The sequence below is a fragment of the Salvelinus fontinalis genome, chromosome 19 (genome assembly GCF_029448725.1).
Source record: "Salvelinus fontinalis isolate EN_2023a chromosome 19, ASM2944872v1, whole genome shotgun sequence".
Classification (NCBI taxonomy): domain Eukaryota; kingdom Metazoa; phylum Chordata; class Actinopteri; order Salmoniformes; family Salmonidae; genus Salvelinus; species Salvelinus fontinalis.
Window position 1 is genome coordinate 1,263,206 of NC_074683.1, and position 19,991 is coordinate 1,283,196.

General features: G+C 43.3%; 1 protein-coding gene across 2 annotated transcripts in view; it reads right to left on the reverse strand.

The window, feature by feature from the left end:
* Positions 1 to 19,991, reverse strand: part of med14 (mediator complex subunit 14) — a 45,697-nt gene that overhangs the window by 19,273 nt on the left and 6,433 nt on the right. For both annotated transcript variants that reach the window (XM_055870280.1, XM_055870279.1), the window contains exons 7-21: positions 17,520 to 17,627; positions 16,829 to 16,961; positions 16,516 to 16,666; positions 16,321 to 16,432; positions 16,060 to 16,185; positions 15,870 to 15,948; positions 14,163 to 14,322; positions 13,772 to 13,966; positions 10,619 to 10,753; positions 10,245 to 10,321; positions 7,597 to 7,757; positions 7,204 to 7,442; positions 5,300 to 5,452; positions 4,874 to 5,143; positions 4,522 to 4,771 (exon numbers count right to left, since the gene is read on the reverse strand). In XM_055870280.1, coding sequence (XP_055726255.1) covers positions 4,522 to 4,771; positions 4,874 to 5,143; positions 5,300 to 5,452; positions 7,204 to 7,442; positions 7,597 to 7,757; positions 10,245 to 10,321; positions 10,619 to 10,753; positions 13,772 to 13,966; positions 14,163 to 14,322; positions 15,870 to 15,948; positions 16,060 to 16,185; positions 16,321 to 16,432; positions 16,516 to 16,666; positions 16,829 to 16,961; positions 17,520 to 17,627 — 2,349 coding nt within the window. The remainder of the gene's footprint in view (positions 1 to 4,521; positions 4,772 to 4,873; positions 5,144 to 5,299; positions 5,453 to 7,203; positions 7,443 to 7,596; positions 7,758 to 10,244; positions 10,322 to 10,618; positions 10,754 to 13,771; positions 13,967 to 14,162; positions 14,323 to 15,869; positions 15,949 to 16,059; positions 16,186 to 16,320; positions 16,433 to 16,515; positions 16,667 to 16,828; positions 16,962 to 17,519; positions 17,628 to 19,991) is intronic.

The following is a 19,991-nucleotide window of genomic DNA, read 5'->3' on the forward strand; positions in this document are numbered from 1 at the left end:
AAATCTCGTCAATGATGATTATGAAATAAAACTTGTTTCTCACAAGTGTAGCAGGTTGTGAACTCTACAAACAATGTTTCCACTCCGCTTAATACACGCATTAATAGAAATTAATGTAACCAAATGAAGGGGATTAAAATTGATTTAATTGTTTCCCCCCCTCATCAATCTACACACAATACCCCATAATAACAAAGCAAAAACAGTTTGACATTTTTGCAAAATATATTTAAAAATATATAAATATCACATTTACATAAGTATTCAGAGCTTTACTCAGTACTTTGTTGAAGCACCTTTGGCAGCGATTACAACCTCGACACTTGATGATACAAGCTTTGCACACCTGTATTTGGGGAGTTTCTCCCATTCTTCACTGCAGATCCTCTCAAGCTTTGTCAGGTTGGATGGGGAGCGTCGCTGCAAAGCTATTTTCTGGTCTCTCCAGAGATGTTAGATCGGGATCATGTCCGGACTCTGGCCGGGCCACTCAAGGACATTCTGAGACTTGTCCTGAAGCCACTCCTGCATTGTCTTGGTTGTGTGTTTAGGGTCGTTGTGCTGTAGGTAGGGGAACAGTTGCCCCAGTCTGAGGTCCTGAGCGCTCTGGAGCAGGTTTTCATCAAGGATCTCTCTGTATTTTGTTCCGTTCATCTTTCCCTCGATCCTGACTAGTCTCCCAGACCCTGCGGCTAAAAACATCCCCAATGCATGATGCTGCCACCACCATGCTTCACCGTAGGAATGGTGCCAGGTTTCCGCCAGACGTGATGCTTGGCATTCAGGCCAAAGATTTCAATCTTGTTTCGCGTTGTTTAGGTGCCTTGTGGAAACTCCAAGCGGGATGTCATGTGCCTTTTACTGAGGAATGGCTTCCTCCTACCATAAAGGCATGATTGGTGGAGTGCTGAAGAGATGGTTGTCCTTCTGGAAGGGTCTCCCATCTCCACAAAGGTACTCTGGAGCTGTCAGAGTGACCATTGTCTTGGCTGTGTGTTTAGGGTCGTTGTGCTATAGGTAGGGGAACCGTTGCCTCAGTCGGAGGTCCTCCCTTAGTCACCTCCCTGATTAAGGCTCTTCTCCCCCGTTTGCTCAGTTTGGCCGGGCGGGCCAGCTCTAGGACGAGTCTTGGTGGTTCCAAACTTATTCCATTTAAGAATGATGGAGGTCACAGCGTTCTTGGGGACCTTCAATGCTGCAGACATTTTTGGGTACACTTCTGTGACTCGACACAATCCTGTCTCGGAGCTCTACGGACAATTCCTTCGACCTCATGGCTTGGTTTTTCTCTGACATGCACTGTCAACTATGGGACATGTGTGTGCCTATCCAAATCATGTCCAATCAATTGAATTTACCACAGGTGCACTCCAATCAAGTTATACAAACATCTGAAGGAAGATCAATGGAAACAGGATGCACCTGAGCTCAATTTCCAGTCTCATAGTAAAGGGTCTGAATATTTATATAAATAAAGGTATCTTGTTTTTTATTTATTTATTCATTCATTTGCAAAAATGTTCACTTTGTCATTATGGGGAATTGTGTAGATTGATGAGGAAATTGTACTTAATACATTTTTGAACAAGACTAATGTAACAAAATGTGGAAAAAGGAAAGGGGTCTAAATACTTTCCAAATGGACTGTATGTAATCAAAGGGCAAACAATTCACACAATGAATGCTCAAGAATTGTCGGGAGACAGCTGAGTGGGAGAGAGAGAGAGACTAGGCTATATCTTGGCCACACACCCCTCCCCTTCTTGTCTCAATATTTTAAATTATACTCAATAATTTACTCAATACATATTTTAGATGCTTTTCACTGACAGACGCAAGTTAATAATCAACTAGGCCTACTGCTATGTGCGCTGCCCAAATTGCGGGCTTCCCAAATAGGCATAGGCCTACGAGCTAATGATCCTTGATTCCTCTGTGGCTAAGTCATGCTTTCTGGTGAAGTATTTTGAATTATTTTATTTATTTCTGTATAGACAGGAGTAATTATATAATTTTGGTAAATGTATTTTGGTAAATCCTAGTCATATTAGCAACCCATCCTAGTTGTTGCATCTTTAGATCCCCCCTCTTTCTAAGTTTCTAAAAAAGATTTTCATCTCAGGTCACATATGGAACCGCTATCAAGTGCACTGTTTAGAATGTTGTTTTCCCAGGGGGCACTGTTTAGAATGTTGTTTTCCCAGGGGGCACTGTTTAGAATGTTGTTTTCCCAGGGGGGCACTGTTTAGAATGTTGTTTTCCCAGGGGGGCACTGTTTAGAATGTTGTTTTCCCAGGGGGGCACTGTTTAGAATGTTGCTTTCCCAGGGGGCACTGTTTAGAATGTTGCTTTCCCAGGGGGCACTGTTTAGAATGTTGCTTTCCCAGGGGGCACTGTTTAGAATGTTGCTTTCCCAGGGGGCACTGTTTAGAATGTTGTTTTCCCAGGGGGCACTGTTTAGAATGTTGTTTTCCCAGGGGGCACTGTTTAGAATGTTGTTTTCCCAGGGGGCACTGTTTAGAATGTTGTTTTCCCTGGGGTCACTGTTTAGAATGTTGTTTTCCCTGGGGTCACTGTTTAGAATGTTGTTTTCCCTGGGGTCACTGTTTAGAATGGTGTTTTCCCAGGGGCACTGTTTAGAATGGTGTTTTCCCAGGGGCACTGTTTAGAATGTTGTTTTCCCAGGGGCACTGTTTAGAATGTTGTTTTCCCAGGGGCACTGTTTAGAATGGTGTTTTCCCAGGGGCACTGTTTAGAATGTTGTTTTCCCAGGGGCACTGTTTAGAATGTTGTTTTCCCAGGGGCACTGTTTAGAATGTTGTTTTCCCAGGGGCACTGTTTAGAATGTTGTTTTCCCAGGGGCACTGTTTAGAATGTTGTTTTCCCAGGGGCACTGTTTAGAATGGTGTTCCCGCGAATTACATTTTGGCAAATGTTTGAAAATTAAGTTTAATTGGCTGCTTCATTACATGTTCTGTTAATAATTTACTCTTAGATGTAAAGTCCCCTGTTTAGGGGACCGGCGTGGTACCGATACCGACCGACATTTTCGCTTATAAATTTATCTGTGAACACCATAGATCGAAATGGCTTGCATTGAGTGATAGCCCTGGTTCCCACGGAACAGTAGTATATTTGTGTAACATAGAATGTTAAATCTGAAACCACTGGGATGTCCCTCCTACCATTTCTTTCGCTCTTCCGACTATCCATCAACTCCTGGCTGAACCCTACGTTACAGCTGTTAAGTTCATGTTTTATGTATCCCTATATTTCTGCTATTACGGGGCTATCACTCTGTCAAGAGTGCGCCTGTGCGGGAAGTTTGGTTGTTGATGGACCTAGCCTTGAGTGGAATGGCTACCTTGTAGTGTGTTCATACAGTATAGTAAACTTTGTTAAACTGTAACCTTGTCGTTGTGTCATTTCAAGTTAACAGCCACTTACAAAGCACATGCCTGCAATCATTACATCGTTGCACAGCAGGAGTGGTTTCATCTCTATAATACATTCAGACATCAATTTATAGCAATTAATATAAAATAATCCATAAAAAGATAAAAAACACTAATTGACGGATAAGATTATTGAGATGAAAGGCGAGTTCCTAACGAGTTGAAAAAGCCAAGCTAGAGCTCTGTGAGACGTTCACAGCGATGGGGGCAGAGGTTTGACTCAAGCGAGACCGTAAGCAAATACGCACACTAATCATACAAATGCCTATTTTGCAGTTATAAGGAAAGTGAATTCTTATAGCTAGTAATTTTACAATTTGATTATACTATATTTAGAAAGTATAAGTAATTTCAAGCATTATTCATAGTTTTTTTTACAAGATAAACATCATAAAATATTTAATATTGTCATAATATTCGTACTGTGTACTTGACGGTGTCTCCTCAAATGTGATTACACCTCAGCAATTATTATTTTTTAATTACCAGAAAGGTGAGATTTGAACCTTTCCTGGAGTATGCAGCATTACTAGTTATTGTTGATGGATAAAGAATTACTTTTGGGGATTACGTAGATTACATTTAGTTTGTTTTAAAATAAATTACCTAAATCTAAATGTGATCTCATTCTGAGCACCGTGGGTGACCGCCCTAACGGCCAATGCAGCCAGAAGAAAATGTTTTATGGCCGGTAAATTAAAATCTTCCCTGGTCACGTTGTCTAGCGCCACATTTTCCTAACAGAAACCCTGTCACATACATCCATTCACACAGACACACACAGGCTGAAGCTGGGCAGCGGCTCTAGGGCTGAGATGGGTGAGCAGGACTGGGTGCATGCTTTCTCCTTTCTGGACACAACTTTCGCACACACACAGTTTGCCATTCAGCATGTGCATGACAACAGTGGCAGGGTGAACACACACAAAGAGAGTGATATCACTTAGCGGGTGGATGATGGGTGAGGAGAGGACCAGATAGCATTTGGTCTCTTTCCTCTGCTCCAGTGGGCTGCCAAGCACAAGTGGCACAAAGAGGGAACACACAGGACACACATCCCTCTCACCTGGGGACTGTGTGGGCATCATGGATGGCGAGGGTGCCACGTTGGGATGGTAAGGGGTGGGCGGGGAGGTGAGGGGAGGGTACACCCCCCCAGGACCCCCTCTCATTGTCTGCTGCTGCTGCTGGGCCTGAAATTGGCTCATGAGGGTGTCCATTATGTCACCCCCCACAGGCGAGGGCGGGTTGTCGTCTTCGTTGACGGAGCGTCGCCGAGCATCCTGGTTACTGTCAACAAACATGTTGAGGAACGTCTGGTAGAGAGAGAGAGAGAATCCTTGAGGGGCACTAGACAACATAATTCAAATTCCTGATACAATCACACAAACCCATCCAAGCCCTCTCCTCCCTTGTACCTTGAGTCCCGGGGCGGGGTAAAAGCCCTCCACGATCTTGGTGTTGTCGAAGAGGCTGTAGGCCCCGTCTCGTATGGCCACCACCCCGCGGCTGCGGCAGTAGATGTCGATGCAGTACATGTTGCGGAAGGCCAAGCGGATGTGTGTGGGTGACTGGGGCAGGATGGAGAAACACTGGTAGGCTGTGTTGGTGCGCTGCGTTAGCCCCAGCATGGGCACTGTGGGTAGCTTGTTGATGGCATTCAGAGGGGCCTGGGTGTCCGACAACACCTTGGGAGGGGAGGGAAGTTAGACAATGAATACAAAATAAATGTAATCGAATTTGTGCCACTTTGGTGGAGGGTTCCAGTGTATGTAAGAGTATGTGCGTGTTCTGCCCCTGTATAGTTAGGTTCAAGCCCAGGTATGTGTGTACACGTGCAGTACCTGTAGTAGCTGGACTACAGTAGGGGTCTTGTTGAACATCTCCTGCAGTTGATGCAGTATAATGTTGTGACAGTTACTACAGCCCGAGTTGGGTCCTACTGTCCCTAGAGAGAGATGAAACCTCTGGGTGCTACTGTTCCACTGGATGGTCACCTACAGGGGAACGAGAGGCGGCAGAGAGAGTCTCAATCAATCACATGTATTTATATAGTACTTTTAACAAACAGTAGGGAAACATAAAAGGCAGGGATTGACACTAAGCTCTCAAAGGCACTTGCAAATCAGGCAAGTACATGTCATGTTTTACTTGCGCAAAGGTCATGGTCACTCGCCCCAAAAAATCTAACGGTCTGTTAGACAGAAAAATGGTAAAATGTCAAGTACCTCTGTGGTAGATTGAACTGCATCGCTCCTTAGCAGTCATATGAAGGACCATATCTGAATTATATGTAAAAAATAAAAATGGTATTGTTTAAACTATGAATTTTTTGTTATTTAAATGAGATTGCAGTCAGAGCGCACTGCAGATACTGCGTCCCAACTTTTTTTTACTGCAGTTATTCCGCAATTACTGGATCCAAAATACCACAGGTCGACAGTAGTTACTTTTTTTGTCAGCTTAAGATTTTTTTATTACATTTGTCACATCGCTAGTTATACATATGAAAGAAAGTAATAATCACAAAACAATAACATAGGGGCATGAAAGATACTTTTTGGGAACTAGCCATGTCTGGGGATAACAAAGAGGACATTTTATTTTTGACGAACTCTCCCTTTTAATGATGAGGCGGCAAGGGAGTAGCATTTTCCACAAGCCTTTTTCTCATGGCAAATTAATGAAACTGTAAACACAATGGCTACACTATGGACAACTAAATCAAATGTTTAGGCCTATCTTCTCTGTCTAAACTGAAAAACACTTAGGACTACTTGAGTTGCGAGATAATTTTCTCAATGAAGGACTGCAAGCACAATTTGGCCCGCAAATCGCGCTACTGAAAGAGGTGTAAAATTTGCTTAATATATGTAGTTGGCAGTCCATTAGTGAGGGCGTATTCATTACTCCAATTCTGTTGCAAAACGTTTCATATACAGACCGAAACACTCTGTTTGCGTCCGCTTGGTTCTAATTAACACAGCCCTGAACACAAAAACAATGATTGATAGGCAGCTTAAACTTCTTCAATTCAACCATTATGGGGTTAAAATACCTATACATTTGTAAACAGCCACCCACAACAAAGACAATGCGTAAGATTCAAATAAATGAGAGCAGCAGCAGTGTAATTCAATAAGAAGTGATATCAGTACCACTGTTGTCGTCCTTATCTTCAAGCGTTTATTCAAGTTGAATTATCTTTGTATACCAACAGCAGTCGCACCATTGGAAGACATAGCTTTGACTATAGCCTACAAAAGCCGATTCCTGCTATTTTACCTCAATCCATTAAACGCATATGATGGTTCATCATAGTGGTTACTGATATGTGGTCAGACTTGCTCAGGCATTTAAAATTGTGCCTTCCTTCATTAACAGAAAGGTGTTAAATAATTTTTGCAAAATTGAGTCAAAGCAACACGTAACGGAGGGAAAAGAGAATGTAGGGAGAATAACTGTGATCACTTGGCTAAGTTTCTTTTTTGTTGCGAGTCACTTTTGCACATGAACAAATTAAAACACTATCGTCAACGTGACTTAAAGGTTGTCTTTGGGACAGAATGTCACCTGCCTGTTCAGGAAGCCACAAAGCAGATTCCACCTGTCCGACTGTTCAGTTTACCTGCCCCCGGCAATCGGGCAACTGTTAATGTCAACCCCTGCAAGGGATCAAACACTCCCTAGGTGGAAAGGAATGTTTAGAGAGGAAATAGACGCAGGTTAGATTTCAGACTTTACTCACCGAGCTACCCTTGGTGCTGCCGTAGCACAGGACTAGTTTGCGGTAGTTATATAGCCGGATCTCACTGAACAGACTCAGGTAGGACGGCATCTCTGGTAGTGATCGTGAGAACACCAGGACACACTGGTAAAGCTGGCTGATGGCGCTCCAGTCATTGAGGAACATCTCGACCACCTTCCTCCCTCCCACAGGCTCAGACAGAGGGTTCTCATAGGTTAGGTACACGTGGCGCGTAGAGGCTGGACACACACACACAGAGAAAAGGGAGAGATAAGGGCACATTAGACTCAGTTTGGGTAGTATGTGTGTGTGTGTGTGTGTGTGTGTGTGTGTATGTGTGTGTGACAACATGTGCATTTATGTGTGTGTTGTTGTATGTGCTCATGTGTGTACCTTGCTCCTTGCTGTGTGTGCTGTTGAGCGGGCAGTTGGCCAGAACCAGCTCCGCGACCCAGGTACGGTTGTTCCGGCCCTGCAGACGGAAGGTGCAGTCCAGCAGAGAGCGCTCCAGTGCCTGCCTCGTCTCCTCCCCTACGCCCTTACTGGGAGGGATCCTAGGGAGAGGAACAGGACCACAAGGGGTTAGGTACATATATCTATCACTGAAATGATGGGAATAAACTTACATTTAAAATAAATCAATTATATATATATATATACAGTGGGGAGAACAAGTATTTGATACACTGACGATTTTGCAGGTTTTCCTACTTACAAATCATGTAGAGGTCTGTCATTTTTATCATATGTACACTTCAACTGTGAGAGACTGAATCTACAAAAAAAATCCAGAAAATCACATTGTATGATTTTTAAGTAATTAATTTGCATTTTATTGCATGACATAAGTATTTGATCACCTACCAACCAGTAAGAATTCCAGCTCTCACAGACCTGTTAGTTGTTCTTTAAGAAGCTCTCCTGTTCTCCACTCATTACCTGTATTAACTGCACCTGTTTGAACTCGTTACCTGTATAAAAGACACCTGTCCACACACTCAAACAGACTCCAACCTCTCCACAATGGCCAAGACCAGTGTAAGGACATCAGGGATAAAATTGTAGACCTGCACAAGGCTAGGATGGGCTACAGGACAATAGGCAAGAAGCTTGGTGAGAAGGCAACAACTGTTGGCGCAATTATTCGAAAATGGAAGAAGTTCAAGATGACGGTCAATCACCCTCGGTCTGGGGCTCCATGCAAGATCTCACCTCGTGGGGCATCAATGATCATGAGGAAGGTGAGGGATCAGCCCAGAACTACACGGCAGGACCTGGTCAATGATCCGAAGAGAGCTGGGACCACAGTCTCAAAGAAAACCATTAGTAACACACTACGCCGTCATGTATTAAAATCCTGCAGCGCACGCAAGGTCCCCCTGTTCAAGCCAGCGCATGTCCAGGCCCGTCTGAAGTTTGCCAATGACCATCTGGATGATCCAGAGGAGGAATGGGAGAAGGTCATGTGGTCTGATGAGACAAAAATAGAGCTTTTTGGTCTAAACTCCACTCGCCGTGTTTGGAGGAAGAAGAAGGATGAGTACAACCCCAAGAACACCATCCCAACGTGAAGCATGGAGGTGGAAACATCATTCTTTGGGGATGCTTTTCTGCAAAGGGGACAGGATGACTGCACCGTATTGAGGGGAGGATGGATGGGGCCATGTATCGCGAGATCTTGGCCAACAACCTCCTTCCCTCAGTAAGAGCATTGAAGATGGGTCGTGGCTGAGTCTTCCAGCATGACAATGACCCGAAACACACAGCCAGGGCAACTAAGGAGTGGCTTCGTAAGAAGCATCTCAAGGTCCTGGAGTGGCCTAGCCAGTCTCCAGACCTGAACCCAATAGAAAATCTTTGGAGGGAGCTGAAAGTCCGTCTTGCCCAGCGACAGCCCCGAAACCTGAAGGATCTGGAGAAGGTCTGTATGGGTGAGTGGGCCAAAATCCCTGCTGCAGTGTGTGCAAACCTGGTCAAGAACTACAGGAAACATATGATCTCTATAATTGCAAACATAAGGTTTCTGTACCAAATATTAAGTTCTGCTTCTCTAATGTATCAAATACTTAAGTCATGCAATAAAATGCAAATTAATTACTTAAAAATCATACAATGTGATTTTCTGGATTTTTGTTTTAGATTCAGTCTCTCACAGTTGAAGTGTACCTATGATAAATTACAGACCTCTACATACTTTGTAAGTAGGAAAACTGCAAAATCGTCAGTGTATCAAATACTTGTTCTCCCCACTGTATATATATCTTTTTTGTAGGTATGCGTCTAAGTGCGCTGCGAGAACGTTTCAGTTCAAATCAGCAGAACCGAAATCGCAACCATAGACAGTCTGACTTTAGCATTAAGTCTTTATCATTTTATTTTATTTTCACTCCAAATATATATTTTTTTATAATTTTTCCCCCTGAGCTTCCTTTTGCCATTGAAATGCTCAGTCGGTTCGGGTGGGCATGTTGATAAAATGTTAATATATTACAAACACAGCCCTACTTGGTGGGTAGGGCCGTCGAGACCAGGGGTGTCTAAGGGTTTTGTTTTTTTCCTTTCAATTAAGCTCTAGACAACCAGGTGAGGGGAGTTCCTTACTAATTAGTGACCTTAGTTCATCAATGAAGTACAAGGGAGGAGTGAAAACCCGCAGACACTCGGCCCTCTGTGGAATGAGTTTGACATGTGTGGTCTAGACTCTAAAGCAAATCCTGCTAACCCCTTCAAAGTAGGAGGATACATAAGCAAATAAAAGATGACTGGTCATTGGTAATAATCAGATCAGATTGTGATGTCATGCTGTGGGCCAAAAACTCCATCCCACCTGAACAGACTGAAATTCCAGGCGTTATAATTTTTTAAAAGCTCTTGCACATCATTTTCACAATTTCAGTGTTATTTCGATCTCAGTGTGAAAACATCCACACAAAAAAAAACAAGTAAATCACGTTTGACTGCACTCCCCCTTTAACATTCCCATTGACTTCCGTATTATTGGACAGTGCCACTAACATAAACTGCATGATGTGGAGCCTTACTTGAGGATGCGGATGGCGTGACTGCAGCCGTCTCCCTCCACCTGCACACCCTGGTGAGGAATCTCCATCTGAGATAACTAGAGAAAGGAGAGAGACATGTTAGATGGAGGAGGAATGGAGGGAAGAAAGCGAGGGATGAGGAGACGACGAAAAAGAGGAGAGGTGAGGAATCTCCATGTGTGACAGCTGGACAGAGAGGAGAGACAGAGGAAGAAAGATAAGATGATGAGAGGAAAGGAGGAAGAGAGGGATGGATAGGAAGAGGAATGATGAAGAGAGATATGAATAGTAGAATGGGAAGTGGTGGAAAAGTAAAGAGTGTGGATGAGTTTTAAGATAAAGAGAATAAAAGTGGGTACTCCCTCCATCCATACCTCCACTCTGAGGCCTATGAAGGGCATGTTGGTGTCACACATGGCCACTAGGTGAGCCAGCTCCTTGTTGAAGGCAGACATCTCCCCTGAGCGCTTTGGCTTCTTGGGCTCCAGAGCCCCCTGGTCTCCTGACAACTGGATGACAGTGAAGAGAGAGGAGATATACAGTGAGATAACATACCATCTAATGATAATAAATAATACATTTAATTTATAACACTTAATTTCATTATTCAGAAAAATATCAGGGTTTAGATGTATATTGTAAGTATTCTTCCTTCAATTACTCATTTTAGGACATGGTTTCAGATCATCAATATTTGACTTCATTACAACTAGGACTGTGGCGGTCACAAAATTCTGTCAGCCGGTGATTGTCAAGCAAATAACTGTCGGTCTTACGGTAATTGACCATTAATTAACAAACCCATTTAGCATCTCCTGGCTTCCACACAAGCCACTAATGCAGACCTTTGGAACACCTACATTTTAAAACATCTAATAAATCCATGTAATATAGCCATGATTTATTTTAGACAGGTCTAAACGAACGATCCCCCATAGTACAAAAGCCGACCTATTCTATTCTGTGCGAGAACTAAATAACCCAAACCGTCTGGGACAGTTGTGGTTTGCGATAGATCCCAAATTAAAACAACCATTACACAAAAAAAAAACGTTTTTACGCAATGAGGCTGACGCAACAGATCAGAAAATTTTGCTTAAAATGTTGATAGCCTAATAGTTTATTTCTTCACATTATAAGCACAGCAATGCACACATGGTAGTAGGCTATAAGAGCGAATGTTGAAGAGCCCCTGATCACCAACAATGACGAGACAGCATAGACCTGGCCGTGTGGTGCCAGGACAACAACCTCTCCCTCAACGTGATCAAAACAAAGGAGATGATTGTGGACTACATGAAAAAGAGGACCGAGTACACCCCCATTCTCATCGATGGGGCTGCAGTGGAGCAGGTTGAGAGGTTCAATATCCTTGGTGTCCAAATCACCAACATGGTCCAACCACACCAATACAGCTGTGATGAGTGCACGACAAAACTCAAACCTATTCCCCCTCAAGAGACTGAAAAGATTTGGCATGGGTCCTCAGATCCTCAAAAGGTTCTACAGCTGCACCATCGAGAGCATCCTGACTGGTTGCATCACCGCCTGGTATGGCAACTGCTCGGCCTCCGACCGCAAGGCACTACAGAGGGTAATGCTAACGGCCCAGTACATCACTGGGGCCAAGCTTCCTGCCATCCAGGACCACTATACCAGGCAGTGCCAAAGGAAGGCCCTAAAAATTGTCAAAGACTACAGCCACCCTAGTCATAGACTGTTGCTCTGCAACCGCACAGCAAGCGGTACCGGAGTGCCAAGTCTAGGTCCAAGAGGCTTCTAAACAGCTTCTACCCCCAAGCCATAAGACTCCTGAACACCTAATCAAATGGCTACCCAGACTATTTGCATTCCCCCCCCCTTTTACACCGCTGCTACTCTCTGTTGTTATCATCTATGCATAGTCACTTTAATAACTCTACCTACATGTACATATTACCTCAGCTAACCGGTGCCCCCACACAGTGACTCTGTACCGGTACCCACCTGTATATAGTCTCAATATTATTTTACTGCTGCTATTTAAATTACTTGTTACTTTTATTTCTTATCCATATTTTTTTTTAACTGCATTGTTGGTTAGGGGCTCATAAGTAAGAATTTCTCTGTTGTATTCAGCACATGTGACAAATACAATTTGAAGTGATGATATATAAGTCATGATATAATAATGTTGTCATCCATCAGACTATTCTTGATTTAATCTTGTCTTTACATATACTAAATAATGTGTGAAATTTGTTTTGATTTAGAATGGACCATTATCATGCACCTGTATCAAAACAGGGGCAGCGGGAAAAAATTCATGTCATCTGTGCACTTAAATATCAAATGGAAGACACTTTTCCCCATGGTTTATCTTCATGCTAGACAGGTAGGCTATACACCTACATTAACAATGACAACACACAGGTCTTTCAATCATTGTATGATTTTTTGTGTGCGAACGAACTCAAGCTTACAGACAATGTCAAATGTGATATAGCGAAGTGAGTTGGGTGAGCATTTACGCAGGCAATTTCCCGAAACGGATGACACAAAATGGATTTATTATCCCTTTCATGCCCTACCTCCAGTCCACTTACCGATATCTGAACAATTGAGCCTCATCGAAAATGCAAAAAGTGGTTCTGTGAAAATGTAATTTAATCAGAAGCCAGTGTCAGATATCTGGATTGGGCTGCGCTCAAGAGTATCCTGCCTTGGCAAATCGCGCTGTTAAGACACTGATGCCCTTTGCAACCACGTATCTATGTGAAAGTGGATTCTCGGCCCTCACTAGCATGAAAACTAAATACAGGCACAGACTGTGTGTGGAAAATGATTTAAGACTGAGACTCTCCAATTACAACCCAACATTGCAGAGTTATGTGTATCCTTTCAAGCACACCCTTCTCATTAACCTGTGGTGTGTTATTCACCCTTTTCGCTGAACAAATAAGGTTATATATGTAAGATGGTTAAATAAAGAGCAAAATTATTGATTATTATTTTATTATTTGTGCCCTGGTCAGGCTGGTGCTATAAGAGCTCTGTCACTTCCCATGAGCTGGGTTGTGACAAAAACTCACTCATTCTTATGTTTAATAAATGTATTGTATAGTCTATGTGTAGCAGGCTTACATTGATGGCAAAAAACAACATTTGAGAGTGCGCTGACCCTGGTGCTAGAGGGGGTACGCAGCTGGAGGTTGAATGTTTGAAGAGTTACGGGATTATAAAAAGTTTGGGAACCACTGCCATAGCGTATTGAAATGTTGCCCAACATGTTTGATTTGATTTTTTAAAATTGATGTTAGAGTGATTAGAGGGACAATGGAGTGCTGAGTACCAGGCAGTTAGCAAGTTTGGTAGGCTACTAATGACCATCAGCAGCATCAGAGCTTGGAGAAGCCTAATTACCGTGACTAAATGGTCACGTGGAATTTGACTGCCTTCATGACTCGTGACCGCCGGTGTGGCGATAATACGGTCACACAACAGCCCTGATTGTAACCCATACAAGCAGTTCTGCAATGCATTCCTACTTTTCTCTTAGCGCCATGACGGGCCCCACGGCTGGCGCAATTGTCCAGGACGAGCTGCTCCAGGTTGGGTTTGAAGTGCTGAAGGAGCTGGGCGCATGGAGGTCCCTCCTCACCCTCCAACTGAGACACAGAAAGGAAGGAGTACTTGTACTGGAGCTCCGTGGGACAGCCAGGCACATCAAGCATCTCCACCACCTAGAGACAGGAAAGGGGGAGGGAAGGGGAAAGAAGGGGGAGGGAGAGAGATTGGTGGGAGAAAACAGTAATGAGGAAGAATGGAAAAGTTGTGCATGGTTAAGGTACTGTATATTGTTCCTACATTTTCTTGTGTTTGCAATAAACAAACAGTTTTTTGGGGAAAAATAATTGGGATATGGTGGGAGGCACTTACAATGTAATACTGTGGTAGGCGGGTTAGCCGGATGAAGAGCCTGTGTTTTGATAGGCTGCCGGCAGGGTGGGAGATGGAGTTGGAGAGGTGTAGTATGTCTGTGCAGACAGTGGGGAGGTGTTTCACCGACTGTCTACACCTCTGCTCCCCTAACCAAAACCTGGAAGGAAGAAGAGTGGTGAGGAAACAAACGGAGAGGGGTGAGAGAGAGAAACATAAGTACATTGAAATTAGACATTCTACAAAGAGACCCGACTCTGCCAATGAGCAACTATTTCACAGTCCTACATTCACACATCAGTGAGACATCATTATCACTCTACTAACACTCTTTCCCTGACTGACAAACAAGCCATTTCCTGGCCAGATCACATCATAGAAATACAATCACAGAACACTGACTTCAATCCCTGTTCCAGTAATTACATTTCTATGCATATCACACAATGACAGATTCAACCACACACAGTAGAGTGCTGGTCTATGGAATTTATACAGACACCCTAAGTAATTTCAGAAATGATTCCCCTGCATAGAAGCACATTTCCATGGAAGGGCACAAGATCTGTTCTCATATCCATATGGGCACAAATATAAACGCAACAATTTCATAGATTTTAACAAATTCACATGACTGGGAATACAGGTATGCATCTGTTGGTCACAGATACCTTAATAAAAAGGTAGGGGTGTGGATCAGAAAACCAGTCAGTATCTGGTGTGATCACCATTTGTCTCATACATAGAGTTGATCAGGCTGTTGACTGTGGCCTTTGAAGAGGAGTGTGACAACATTCCAATGGCTGTGTGAAGCTGCTGGATATTGGCCGCAACTGGAACACGCTGTCATCCCAAACATGCTCAATGGGTGACATGTCTGGTGTGTATGCAGGTCATGGATGAACTGGGACAGTTTCAGATTCCAGGAATTATGTTCAGATCCTTGCGGCATACGGCTGTGCATTATCATGCTGAAAAATGAGGTGATGGCGGCGGATGAATGGCGCCACAATGGGCCTCAGGATCTCGTCACGGTATCTCTGTGCATTGAAATTGCCATTGATAAAAAGTAATTGTGTTCGTTGTCATGGGCTGGCGAGGTTACACGTGGTCTGCAGTTGAGGCCAGTTGGACGTACTGCCAAATACTCTAAAACAACATTGGGGGCAGCTTATGGTAGGGAACTTAACATTAAATTCTCTGGCAACAGCTCTGGTGGACAGTCCTGCAATCAGCATGCCAAATACACGCCCCCTCAACTTGAGACATCTGTGGCATTGTGTTGTGTGACAAAACTGCACATTTTAGAGTGACCTTTTATTGTCCCCAGCACAAGGTGTAATGATCATGCCGTTTTATCAGCTTCATGATATGCCACACCGGTCAGGTTGATGGATTATCTTGGTAAAGGAGAAATGCTCGCTAACAGGGATGTAATCAAATTATTGCACAACATTGTAGAGAAACACACTTTTTGTGCATATGGAACATTTCTGGGATCTTTTACTTAAGCTCATGAAACCAACACTTTACATGTTGCATTTATATTTTTGTTCAGTATACAAAGTATACACTACTAAGGTACTAGGGTGAAGCACTTTGCATACTAAAGTGTGCTAGTGTGGATATGGAGGTATGAAGGCCTTCTGAGGAGTCGTGATGTGACACATGACAGGCAGTTGTCACAGAGACAGGAAGTGGATTTACTTGAGCTGCTGCAGCCAGGATATGATGCGCTTCATGTCGTCGTTGATGGTCTTCTCGATGTCGTCCAATATGGACTGATCTGGAGACAGAAAGACACAGTGGAAGTGAGTACAGTGTACGTGTGTGTCCCAGCTTACCGATGTGGTGTATGTGTGTATGCATGAGTGTGTATATGAACCTCCCTGCTTACCAATTCCATACAGCATGGGCTGGAACATCCCTGAGTGCAGGTCTACAAAGATGTGCAGGCACTCGGAGCGTCCACAGGGCTCCAGGATTGGAATGACCAGGGTGGGCAGAGCTGTCTCTATGAACGCTGAAACACAGGCAGGGACAATAACATCACACACTGACAACATGGTTGTTTCTCTCCGCAACATTGTTCATTTCATTTTGGGTCAGTGTGGTTGGATTAGTCAGTGTCTAGCTAAGTCAGAGAGGACAGACTCACAGCTGTCGCTGGGGTTGCTGCTCTTCAAGATGGCTTTCAGCTCTTGCAGCTTCTGATGGGAGCGGGCGTGCACGCTGTCAATCAAAAGCTTCTCCACTGACAAGTGGTCAATCTACAGGAGGGGGCGGAAATAACAACATCACAACAAAAAAATTGTGCTGCACCATATCTGTGAGGAACTTGGCATCAGCTCACCTTCATGGCTCTCTCCATCAGTATAGAGTCGCAGGCAGGGAGCGGAGGATCATGGGAGATCTGCAGAGGCTTGGAGCAGTCTGATTCGTCAATCTTGATGGTGACTTTGTGGACCGACGCAGTGCCCGTCTTCCTTCCCAGGACCTGTTGGCTGGAGAGGGGGAGAGAGAGGGAGAGAGAAAGAGACAAAGAAAGAGGTCAAATGATGGACCAAATTCTCTGTGATGAATGACAAAAGTATATGCATTCAACAAACCAATCAATCAGGCCTGTTAATGTGTAACTTCTTAGTGAGTAGTTGTGTGTTTCTTACTTCCAGACGGCCAGTGTGAGGCACTTGGCAGGCATGTAGCGCTCCACCTGCACCAGGTCTCCCCAGCGCTCTCGGACCAGCATGAGGGTCTGGGAGTGGAGCACCTCCAGCTGAAGAGACAGGCAGAATGAGTCTAGAAGGGACAGGGTTAAGGAAGGGATGGTCCAGGAAGATGGCATACACACTTACTCACAATACACACAGATAAAGAAATGCAGGCACACGTGATACACACACACCCAGGCTGTGTGCGTGTGGTGACAGACTTCAGCCATGAAACCAGACTGCGCCTGGCAGTTATACTTGCTATGAAGTCACGATGAGGTTCATACAAAAAATGACAGAAACAAATCCTTGGCCATATCTAATTATTGGCGTTCGATTGAGCATAACAGTATTATAAATACATGTAGCATTACACATTTCCCACTAAATACTATTTGAAATGTTTTAAATATTTCTGCTTGGTTCATGGAAACAAACTGATAAACCGAAAGGCAGTGTGACTGTTGGCTTTGGCAGTCATTGAAATGCTGTTGGTCCCTTGGCCTGCTGTACACATGGTCACTGTTGGTCAATACTGTATGTGAACACCCACAGACACAATTACATTCACTGCAGCAGCTCAAGCCAGACATGGCCCTGAGCTCATTGTCTGCACAGAAACAGTACACACACAGTGAAAGGATACGCAGGCAGCTGTACATATCCTGCAGTGGTTTCTCGTCTGCAAACAGGCGTGACTGCACCAGCTCATGGATGAAGTTCACTTGCATACTGTGGACCAGAGCTCTGCCATCTGGAAGGAGGGGGAAGGAGGAAGATGGAGGGGAAAATATTGAAAAAGGAGTTAGCAACAAAAAAAAAAAATGCAATCTTAAAATGTAGTTTTTTTTGCAAGTAGTTGATATGTTTTTCATTCAAGTTGGATTACTCCTGAGCATCAGGACCAGAATAATTATAATTTGCTCTACATATTGTAAGAATTGAACACTCTGGATTTTTCATTTCCAAACATCTCACTAATTAGCAGTGGGATCTGTGTGTTTGTGTCGCGTCAGCAGTGGGATCTGTGTGTTTGTGGCGCGTCAGCAGTGGGATCTGTGTGTTTGTGGCGCGTCAGCAGTGGGATCTGTGTGTTTGTGGCGCGTCAGCAGTGGGATCTGTGTGTTTGTGGCGCGTCAGCAGTGGGATCTGTGTGTTTGTGTCGCGTCAGCAGTGGGATCTGTGTTTGTGTTGCGTTAGCAGTGGGATCTTGTGTGTTCGGTGGATTCAGGGTTCTAAAGTTCAACGCAACCAAGTTCTATTTTGGGAGCACTGCGCAAAAGATAAAAATCCCTTTATTTTTATTTTTATGCTTAACAATATTTGTTCTTCTCTACACTGCTCAAACAAGATGGGCTGAAGTACTTAGAAGGACTGAGAAGCTCAGTTGTGGTGGCATTTTAAAAAGGACATTATATTCCAAAATACAATTATGCTGACACCATATTTCTCAAATGATTTGTTACAATTATTTTAACATATTGGACATGGTCCATATTATCAGGTATGCTTTTAGCAATAAGCATTATCACTTGTAGCCCAACTGATGCAGCACAGTGGCTATAAATAAATAGGCTGAAGCATGGGGTTGCCTATCTGCAGTTACCCATTTGGGCTAATTATTAGCTAGATCCCAAATGTGATCTTTTAACTAGTTAGCATCCTATTGATGAATTTTATGCCCCGCCAAAAAAACTGAAAATAATGTAGGTCTACCTGTTTGGGTAACTTGGGATAAACCACCACCCGGGTTAACACTGCCTGTACTTCTCACAGGAACAACTTCATACCATAATCCCCCCCCAACACGTTCCCTGGTTACCATTACGCTTGATCAACTAAAATGTATATCTGTCTCATCAAAAAAATGTAAGTCACTAAAAAAAACAGATTGAGGTATGGTGGTGTTTTACCCCAAGTTACCCTACAATTGATCCGTGTTACAGTTACCCCTTCTCACAGCAAATTGCAGAGCGGTAACACTTCTAAAAACACCAGGTTTAAAAAGATGCAGTTCACACATAATTCAATAAAGTAGGAATCGAAAGCTGGGATCAAAACTCTGTTTTCCCCGCGATTGCAAGACTTGTTGTGCATTGACTGCTTGTCAGAATGCATGTTTCCCCTCGCTATGGCACTCGTAACTTGAATGCACCTCGAGAGGAATATTTATCTCGCATAGGACACACAACAAGCCGACTAGGTAAATAGAATAACTATTCTACTATGGGGTAGTCAGAATTTTCTATTCATTACTCGTTTGGTTTGTAGAGGAAAAGTAAATGTGGACTGTTCTAGCATCGTCAAAGTGAGCCTTAGCATAATTTTCTTCTTCATGTAAAAAATATTTTTTGTTATGGCAACTATAATTTTGCCGTGGTGCAGCGCCGCATATAAATGACCGCAGCAGAAACACTGGCATGTTGTTTATGCAATGGGCATGTTCTGAATCAGATAGATTACTCTAAAATATGTCTAAATGTAACATCTATGCATCTATTCAAATGCTATTACGGTCCCCTAGGAAACACTGACCAGCACTTTGGTTCCTACCATGCCATAACTCTTACCTGGCTTATCATTTGTCGTCATGTCAAACAACACCAATCATAGAAATATAATTATTATTCTAATTCTATGATTCCAACAGTTGACTCGAGTGTTTTGATCTACAATGCGTAAATTTTAAAGTTAAGTTAAATCACAATATTTGGTGGAAAAATCCCAATTAGATTTTTTGCCCATATCGCCCTAACAACCTGGAAACTTTACCATTATGCAAACATTTGGTGGCAAAGAAACTAAAAAGAATATATGCTCAGATGATGTGCTTCAAAATAAGTAAGATTCATATATGCCCAATGTAGGCCCTCTCTCAATCAATTCAAAATATATATTTTTTTCTGGTGCTGCTAAATGTAATGTGGTGCTCGTAACTTTTTAAGCTAGTAGTATCAGTGCTCTCAATAATGTTTTTTTAACTGGGTACGTTAGTAGCGGGTTCTGTGTGTTTGGTGCGTTAGTAGCGGGTTCTGTGTATTTGGTGCATTAGTAGCGGGTTGTGTGTGTTTGGTGCGTTAGTAGCGGGTTCTGTGTATTTGGTGCATTAGTAGCGGGT